Source organism: Setaria italica, chromosome II (genome assembly GCF_000263155.2).
Source record: "Setaria italica strain Yugu1 chromosome II, Setaria_italica_v2.0, whole genome shotgun sequence".
Lineage (NCBI taxonomy): Eukaryota > Viridiplantae > Streptophyta > Magnoliopsida > Poales > Poaceae > Setaria > Setaria italica.
Genome location: NC_028451.1, coordinates 21,032,377 through 21,042,459, shown reverse-complemented (window position 1 = coordinate 21,042,459; position 10,083 = coordinate 21,032,377). Strand labels below are relative to the sequence as shown.

Sequence of the window (10,083 nt, the reverse complement as noted above, 5' to 3'; positions counted from 1 at the left end):
AGACTTAATCAAGGAATATACCTAATCACGCACCCGCGCGTGCTCGTATCCCCTGAAAGCGACCCCTAATAGTAGCCAAATAGTGCGCAATAGTGAGTGAATAGTGCCGCCACACTTAGGTGCTCCACCCACTCCCAGGTGAGTGCTCGGGCACTATTCATATTCCCGAATTTGAATAGTGAGCTGAATTTAAATAGTGCCGTGAATTTGAATAGTGTTGGCCGAATTTGAATAGTGCTGTGAATAGTAACTCGAAATTTGAAATCCGAAATTTTTCGAAGTCGCTCGTTTCATTCGCCCTCGATCGTAATCTCCCGAACTGGTATATCTATATATATAGCGTCATCTTTTCTGGAAGTTGAGCTTCATGATGGCGAAGGCGAACAATGCAGCGAAGAGCACACTGAAAGCCACGACGACGGCGGCCGCCCACCCCAACCAGCTGTGCTTGAAGTCGAAGTAGTCCTCCAGGAACACCTTGACAGGCCTGCCATCCTCCATAGGCGTGGTGATGTCGCCGTACTGCGAGACGACGAGTCCATACAGCGTCCACGCGATGGGGCATACCCAGCAGTACCATCTCCACCAGATCGGCGTTCTCTGCGTTCAGACACAAGCCCAAATTAACTAAGAATGAGTTGTGCCAAATAAAAAAAAATGTCCAAACACCGCTCAAATTAATAACGGCAACTTACTGGGCGGGGGATAAAGAACCCTGAGAAGAGGTTCCAGATGTTGTAGAACGCCGTGGAGACGATGGAGGCGATGTTGTAGTTGGGCGTGAGGCCGACGCACATCATGCCGTAGAAGGTGAAGTAGAGCAGCGTGAAGTACATGAAGAAGAGGTACCAGAAGAACTTGGCGGCCGTCCACTCGAACCCGATCATCGCGTACACTATGACCCCGTACACGGTGGCCTGAACCAACGCATACGGGAGCTCGATGACGACCTGAAACGAACAGGAGAAACGAATTAGAATCCTTCTCCCAATAATGCATGGGTGTCGATCGATCTAGAACTCGATCTTCTCCAGAAGTAGGACCATTCTTCATTCACCTGTCCAAATGCGTATGGGAAAAATGAGTACATGCCGGCGGCTCTCTCGCGGTAGAAGACTGTCCTCTCAACTGCCACCACCGGCTGAACAGAGATGGAATTCGAGACACCAAGGAACAGCACCGCAGCATACATTGACCCCAAGGCGTTAATCAAATCCTGTTGCCGCTTCCTGCAGGATTCAGATGAAAAAATATGAGTAGGGTTATGGCTGCTGTATAAAACCTTGTTCAGTAATTATTAAGTAGTACAGTATAATACAATTGACTTACACTTTGCCCCCAAGGTCCCAGAACACGGTGCCGAAAAGAAGCGCAGTAACTGTAGAGAAGATGATCCTGACGGCGTTGTAAGGAGGGTTCCTCCAGTAGGACAGGTTTTGTTTCCACAGGCAGGCCATGCACTGCGTGAAGGAAGGCTGCGAGTACTTGGTAGGGAAATACAGGTCGCTCGAACCTGGTGCCGGCTGGCTCAGTTCCTTTATCAAGGCCTTGTTCCTCCTGTAAATGACAATTGCAAAAATTATACGGAGAAGTTGCGTCATGTTTAAAAAGTTTACAGGTCCGTTGGTATGCAGCACGTGGTAGAGTTCATTAAGTGACGAATGCAATACGTTACTTACTGGTAGAGTTCGGATTTCCTGTGTATGTCACTAAAATCAACGCCTAATATCTGTTCTTGGGAGACTGTTGTTACTTCCAGCATCCATGTTGCTGGATTGTAACCATCTTTAATTTTGCTGACACCTTGAATCCCCTGGATATATAATATGCCAAGTTGATCATGTATGTAACAATAATGAAGAACAGGAGAATGTTTAGTTAATCTAGCTAGTATCACGTTACTTGGAAGTACTTGATCAGCTCAGAAGAATTATGACCCAGTGGACCCACATAGATCTCTTCTCCACCTGGCTTCATAAAAAAAAGCTGCAAACATTTATCAAATATTTTAGATCTTGCAAATTAGTTCAAGGCTTGGAAAAAGCGGTAACAATATTAATACATGGATTGATTTTGACTGATTTTCCAAAGTTATCCAGAGAGTAGCTTCCTGGAATCCCCCAGCTACAATATCACTCACCTCATCAAATGCTTCAAATATGTCAATACTAGGCTGATGTATGGTGCAGACCACAGTTCTTCCAGTATCAACAGTGTTCCTAACTGTCCTCATCACAATTGCCGCTGCCCGTGCATCAAGCCCTGATGTTGGCTCATCCATGAAGATGATGGATGGATTCGCAACAAGCTCAACAGCAATTGTCAACCTCTTCCGCTGCTCGGTTGACAAACCATTTATTCCAGGAAGTCCAATGAAAGCATCTCTCAGTGGTTTAAGCTCTACAAGCTCCATCACCTCCTCAATGAACATCTGGATATGATGTACAAAGTTAAATCATTATCTACAAAATAATATTTAATTAACTTAGGTTTTTAACAACTACTGACCTTTCTTGTATTCGAATCCACATCCTTAGGAAGGCGGAGCCATGCAGAGAAAAGCAATGACTCACGAACAGTCAGTTGGGGTGAGTGGATATCATTCTGTTCACAATATCCAGTTACACGAGCAAATGTTTCTTGATTCTTTAGGTATCCTGAAATGCTTATATTTCCTTCAATGTAGCCACCAGTCTTTCTCCCTGCTAAAACATCCATCAACGTAGTCTTTCCTGCGCCACTGACACCCATCAGGGCGGTCAACACCCCTGGCCTAAAAGACCCACTAACACCTTTGAGGAGTGCCAAGCGGTCATCAGCTACACCTTGCGCTTTCATTTCCTGCATTTGGTTACAAACTAGTGATAAATTTGATCAAGTTTCATATATAATACCATAGAAGCAACATTTTATCTTTATACCTGTGGCATATCAACAGAGTATCGAATGTCATCAAAGCTGAGAGAAAGTGGGAGAAATGGGAGAACCATCCCCTTCTGAGTAGGGCCACAATCATCTTCCGACATCTCTAAATTAGTTTCCGTGTTATCCCCTATTGGTTGAACAGACGCCCAAGGGGTGGCATCAGGAATCCCATTTTTCACATTGGATTGCTTCTGCTTCAGCACCTCTTCAGATACTGATGGCCTGGGGTTTCCATATGCTGGAAAGACAACAAGAAAAAACCGTCTCCTCAGCTTCCAGATCGATTTTGTAGAATGCAAGAAACAATAGAGTGACAAAGCAAGCTCAGAAGATCCTTACGCCTAAGACATGTAAGGGCAAGAGTGAAGAGAACATTGAACAACGCGGTGAATCCGAGCAATGCACCAAAGCCTATCCAATACCACCTGGCTTCCGGGAACACCCCATGGGACTTAAGGACTTGCACACCGAGAGTCTCGTTGGAGACAGTGCTATTCAAAATTTTATCCCAGCTATGCCCCAAAAACTCATTCACTGTGATGGCATTCTGCACATACATCAGCGGGGATATCCAGTAGCCCCAGATCCACCATTTCTTCACGTCATCTGTACAAAAATATACAATGGAGCATGGTTTAATGAAGGATGAGTTTTTACCATTTCTTCCGGTAGTAAGATGAGATTTTACCTCTTACTAGAATGAAACCGTTTACGACCATGAAAGTCATCATAATGAGCATTGCAAAGACATTTGCTATGATCATGTTCCTTGCTGCCCCGCCGATTAAACGAAAGAGTGATGCTGCCACTTGGTTAATTGCCAGCATTATCAGATAATGTTTGAAGAACCTGAGTGCAACTAGTGCTGTTAGAGCATCCACAAAACACTGCTAGAGCAGAAATAATGCTAAATAATGACACATAAGGATATGTTTCCCAATAAATCTCACCTTCCTACATTTGGGTCGTACCCGATGACATAGTATGTTACGAAAACATATCCGGAAACCTCCATCAAGGTTACGGGGAACTTAAGGATCCATGAGGGTACAGTGTACGACCATGCTGGATAGAAGAGGAGGTCCCTCTGCTTGAAGAATACAGGCAGCCTGAGGACAGTGAGTGCAAGTTCAGAGAATCCGTTGTACATGATCATAAGGATGCCAAAGAACATAGCCCCCATGAAGATGCCCCCACTTGTCACAGAGTCACGCTTCATCTTGGTGCGAAAGAAGACGGTCATTGCGATGAGTGACATTAGTGTCAACTGAAGAGGCACAAGAGCAGCAATGTGCGAGGAGTCACCGAGTAAGTCATGCTGCTTCTGATTTCCCTGAGATGCTATACAATCAATTTTTTTTGGATTGACTGCGATTACCTGGAATGTTCTGAACATGTAAATGAAAGAGTTCCTCTTCATGAGAAGTATCTCCCGGTCTATGTTGGCCTTGAGCAACGCCTTGGCACTCACGCCGTACCTCGTGGTGGTCAGTGCAGCCGGATGGCTCTTGCTCTTGTCGAACGTCACGGATAGCTCCTTTGCTAGAGCCATACCGGTGTGGAAGGACTTGAAAGCAGTCGCGAATTCCTTGGCCGGAACAAACCTGTAGGGCTTGTCTGGTTCTGCCCAGTACTGTTTCTGATCTTTCCTTGAAGTCACCTGCTCAGAAAAAAAAACAAAAAACGAGAGGTGCTATCATGGTCTTCACAAAATGAATGTAAAAAGATTTGGAAATTAATATTGTACGCACTTCTTGCAAGAAGTCCGCTACACCCTTCCTCTCATGGCATCTGAACCCCATAGACTCGAAGAATCCAACCACGTCCTCCCGGGGACCTTGGTACACGACCTGGCCATCAGAGAGAAGGATGATGTCGTCGAACAAGTTGTAAGTCTCAGGCGCTGGCTGCAGCAGGGAGATGACGGCTGTGCCACCGAGGACATGGATGGACTGCCTGAGAGAGTTCACGATCTGAAACGTGGTGGAGCTGTCAAGGCCAGTGGAGATCTCGTCCATGAAAAGCGCCCTGGCTGGCCCGACCAGCATCTCACCGGTCGTAACACGCTTTCGTTGTCCCCCGGAGATGCCCCTGAGCAACTCGTCCCCTACCATTGTGTCTGCACATAACTCTAGCCCCAGTATCTGCAGCAAGTGGAGTGTAAATTAAGAGCAGATTTTGAGTAATTCAATGGAAAATTTACTCAGTAGCCCTATGGCAAAAAGGATGCATGAACCTTGAGAATATAGTCAGTGACCACATTGGCCTCATGTCCTCCCACTGCAGACGCCTAATAATTTGTTGAGCAGAAAAATTATACTGGTGCCTTCAAGATTGAAAAACAAAATCTGGTTTTTTTTACATAAAAATAAAATCTGGATTGTTCATGGGTCGGTATGTAGAAAATCTTGCCTTCATGAAAGCATCGATGTCAGCATCAGGCTTGATATTCGCGGCCTTCTCTCGCCTCGACAGCTCCATAAGCATATCTATTAGCATCAAGAAAGACGAAAGCTGAACACGCAAGCGACACCATTGAATGAACACGCAATTGTGTGACTAGACTATAGAGTAGTTGTTCATGGACGCACCAAAGCGGGAGCCCACACCCTGGCAGCGTGCGGAGAAGGCGAGCGTCTCCCTCACTGTCATCTCCGCGATGTGGAGGTCATGCTGGCTGATGTAGGCGGCCGTCCGCTCGGGCACAAACTCCTCCATGCCGTGGCCGTTGTAGGTCACCCTGCCTGAAACCCTGAGGTCCTTGTCGAGCCTTCCGGCCAACGCGAGCAGCAAGGTGGTCTTGCCTGACCCGGGCGGGCCTAACAGCAAAGTCATCCTGCACGGGCGTAGTACCAACACACGAGCACGATATAGGAAAAAGAAAAGAGACGGTAGAAGAACTTAATGATAATCTCTTGTCCAGAACCAGAATCGAAGGTCTACAGAGCACGTATAATAATAACAATCTTTTTCTTTTGTTATGAAAGCCAAGGAGATGAAAGGAATATATGGATTTGTGTACCTGCGGGGCTTGATGATGCCGCTGACGTCGTGGAGGACGGGCATCTTCCGCTTCCTGCTGCGCAGCAGACGCAGCGCGGTGGCCGCCTCCTCGATCGTGTTGGTGATGGAGTTGACGACGGTGGGGAGGCCGCTGCTGCCGACGCGCACCTCCGCCTCCACGTCCAGGTGCTCGAACCGCACCTCGATCGTCGGCATGTCGATCCCAACCCTGCACGCACCACCAAGGCACCAACAGTATATCAGGGAGCTAGGTCGCAAGCAGATTTTAGATGCACGGTATTACAACGGCTATTACCTCTCGAGGCGCTCTCTGAGCTTGACGAGGAAGCGCTCGTGGTCCTCGTCGGCGACGCGCACGAGGCGCTCCAGCAGCGCGCGCCGCTCGCCGGGGCCGAGGCTGAGCACGTCCACGTCCATGACCCCCTGCCCCTCGTCGTCTCCAGGGGGGACGAGGATGGCGCGCCGCACGCGGTCGCGCGTGGGCAGCTTCTCCAGCGCCGCCCAGCGCAGCGCCTCCTCGTCGTCGACGCGATCCGCCTCCCTCGACGAGCGCGAGAACGCGTCGTTCCTGCTCCGCCACACGGAGCCACCGCTGTCCCGCCGCATGCTCACCACCCTCTGGATTTCGCCGGCCAGGTCCATCGCCTGCTCGTCTAGACGTCTACTACCGTGAGATGGTGGTGGTGAGAGCAGAGCATGGGTGCATCTTGTGTTTATATAGAGGTGAGTATAGGGTCGGGAACTATGTGGACTCGTCGCCGAATCTATATTGAGCATCGACGTCGATCGCTGCAGTGCCTTGCTTGGCCACTTGTTGGCTCCCGCTAAGGTTTAGTGACTATGCAAGCCGAGGCATGTTTGGGTATGTTGCATACTTGCATTGCATCCAACCAAAAATCTTTGCACACATATGTGACCACAACAATCAAATGATTCTAATCAACATCAATACATCTCTAGGCATTAAAAAATGACTCAATTAAAATATTTTTCAAAGCAACATTAATGACCTCAATAAGGCATTAAATGGCACATAAATCAAATGTCTGCAATGCATGATTTTGACTAGTACTTCATATATTTCTATATTCCACTTTTCTGAACAAATTTTAAAAGAAAAATTTTATATGACCAATATTGGCTATTTTCTTATTGTCAAACTATAGAAATGTCGATAGCAGTAGTATGGATTGTAGTACGAGAGGGAGTACTTCTAATTTAAAGTTAAATACCAAAGTGGATATGTGACTAAATAAGAAGCTTTCCAACATTAATAAACTTTGAGGGAGTTGATATGGGATGGGTACTAGTATATCATATAGGCTACTATAGGATCACACCCTTACTACGCTTCTCCGCTTCTTGGAACTGCTAGTGCTCAGACGTCCAACGTCCAGGCCTAGTATCGGACGCTCGCGCTGCTGCCCCTGCACGCGGGCTCAGCTTCCATCGGGATGCCCCCCTCCGCACGCCTGACACGCCCGCACCACGCCCCCCGCCCCCATCGCCATCCGTTCGCCTTGCACCCGTAGGCGCACCCCCACCCCGTCGTGCCCCCGAGGCCGGCCCCCAGCGCGCCACGCGCCACATCCATTGACTCATCGCGCTTCATTCCCCGGCACCCCTTGACTCTCTGAATAGTATGAAACACGTGCAACATAAAATACTTGAGTGCAACATACGTCTCAAACAGATGAAACATCTGGAACATATAGTTGCAACATATGTGTGAAAACTTATGCAACATCCAAATAGAACACTTGCAAATTGCAACTTGAAAACACTTGATGCAATAGAAGGCTGAAATAGATGAAATATTTTAGAGCATATTGTTGCAACATATTTGTTTAACGTATGCAACATCCAGATCAAATACTTGCAACAATACTTCTGGGAACAAATGAAACATTTCAAACAAAACGCTTGCAACATGCCTCTGAAACACTTGCAACATATGCAACAGCTCCCGATCTACTTTTACAACATCCATATGATTCAATTGCAACATACCTTTGAAACGTTTGAACAATTGAAACATACAATTGCAATGTAGGGGGAGAGAGATAAAGCCTGCGCGCAGGGAACGCCATAGCCGCTAGGGTGGGGGGAGCTCGGTCACCAGGGTGAGAGAGAGTGCTGCCGGGGTGGGGACAGCGCTACGCTGGGGTGGAGGAGAGCCGCCGACTCCCCTGCAACACCGCTGCGCCACCTCCAAGGATGTCGCTGGAGGTGAGTGGATCTTGGTCGTTGTGGCGGAACCGCTCAAATTAACTTAGCTAAAGCACAATTAAGTTGCCTAACACACTATCATGTACTTTAATCAAGTTAACTCGGTAGTCCGTCGGATTTCATCCGATAAACCACTTCACAGGACCGAGAAAGCATAGCTCACACGAAGGTGAGTGGTTCCAGAGATTACAATAGATCACCCAAATTAAGCAAGTGCAGCAAAATTATTACAACATTGAGTTCGAAATTCAAACATAGTTGTAGAGTTTAGACAGCAGAAATAAAGAAATGGAAGCTAACGCCGTTGCCTGACATCATGACGAAGCCGATCATGACATCAGTGATCCCGGTCCTCGCCATCCTAGGAGGGATCTCACTCGACCGTCCACCCAGGAGGAAGCTGGGGAGGCCAAGTGCCACTTGCAGCAAGCTCAAAGGCGTCAACATCACCTGAAAGAGATATGCCACAACAAGGCTGAGCGACTACGCTCAACAAGACTTAACCGACTGGTGGTACTAATCCACCAACACCTAGACATGCAAGCTTTTTGGCTCTGGGGTTTCCTTTTGCCAAAAGCGACTAGAGTAGGTCCTTACTTTCAATATTTTAGCCACAAGTTCTAAGTTCATTTACCCGTCTAAATTAGCAAGTATACTAAACAAGCATAGTTTCCAAAAAAATTATGAAAAACATTGATATTAATATCATCATCAAGTCCATTCTTACTCAGTGTAGCATAGCGATCACGTAGTCCCAATCTGTGAGAGGCGGACGAATTGATTCGAATTTCTTAACCATGCATGGCGAACCTAATCCCACGACATCCGTGCACTAGGAAGGGTCGCTTCATTTGTCAGCCATCCCTATCAATTCCCAGACCTGTGTCGGGCCCACTTCCCTTGGTACAAGGCTCCAAAGATCTGGCCTCTGCCGTCCTATGACCGCACTTGTCACCACATGCGGCCGCAAGGGAAACTCCGTTCTAGAGACAGTGGAACGAACCGCTCACATCCTGGTTCAATCAGGTACTAGGCTTTCCCATCCCATACTAGGTATAAGATTAGTAGTTTCAAACACTTGATCAATCACAACTCGACCTTAGTCCAATTTCAAGTAGACAGACGGGGCAAACCACCGACCACCAAAATAGTTCACAGAGCCCTAACCCATCAATCGTCCTTATAGTTGTAACAAAAGGAAAGCAAACAACTCCTATAACTCGCGAGTGACAGTCAATCACTCGACTTTTACCGAGTCCTATTAAGCATTGCAAGTACTCGGCCTATCATATTAGTGTTCAGATCAAGGGCACTAATTCATACATCTATGGATCAAGGGCACTAATTCATACATCTACGGTTTCAATCAATTCGTAAAAACGTAAATGCACAATCAAGCAACCAAATATATTGCAAGTAGTTAAAGATAGGAATTTATGCTCCGGGGCTTGCCTTCACGCGGGAAGGTAGCGATCTGGTCTTCGGCTGGCTCGGGCTCGGTCCGATGGGCTGCAGCTCAGCTACGGCCCCTTCTTCAAGCGCCGGGTGAAGCTCGTAAGACCCGTCTGCGAGGTTCAGCTCTACACAAAATGCAATGCATCAAGTTAAATTCTCAACTTTTTCATAGTATGTAAACATGAATTTGCGCTGAAAAAGAAGTTGTATTAGGCCACATTCACCTAAACAAGATTCTGACCCTTTATTTACACGAGGAAGGTGGGGTGTGGTACAAGCCGGGGGTTGATCTGATGGCGATTGTGTACATATATACATCTCCACTTTATTAAACTTTAGATCGAAAAGTTATCCTATTTCTGAATATTCTTTTGTATCTCTTCCGATATTACCTCTATTACCTTAAGGTAGCTTGTATTTAACAATTTTTAACAAAGGGTATCTTTTTCT

At 46.9% G+C, this 10,083-nt stretch overlaps 1 protein-coding gene across 1 annotated transcript; it reads right to left on the bottom strand.

Annotated features, from left to right (window-relative positions):
- Positions 1-203: 203 nt before the first annotated feature.
- On the bottom strand, positions 204-6,638 carry LOC101765474 (ABC transporter G family member 36). The gene is made up of 19 exons (XM_004956311.3): positions 6,245-6,638; positions 5,948-6,157; positions 5,517-5,761; positions 5,338-5,414; positions 5,162-5,215; positions 4,677-5,069; positions 4,304-4,585; positions 3,876-4,192; positions 3,614-3,774; positions 3,265-3,531; positions 2,922-3,163; positions 2,509-2,841; positions 2,141-2,431; positions 1,903-1,986; positions 1,680-1,813; positions 1,330-1,557; positions 1,058-1,229; positions 696-950; positions 204-600 (listed from the first exon to the last, which is right to left on the bottom strand). The coding sequence occupies exons 1-19, from the start codon at positions 6,589-6,591 to the stop codon at positions 343-345; spliced, it is 4,350 nt and encodes a 1,449-aa protein (XP_004956368.1). The 5' UTR covers positions 6,592-6,638; the 3' UTR covers positions 204-342.
- Between the last annotated feature and the right edge of the window lie 3,445 nt (positions 6,639-10,083).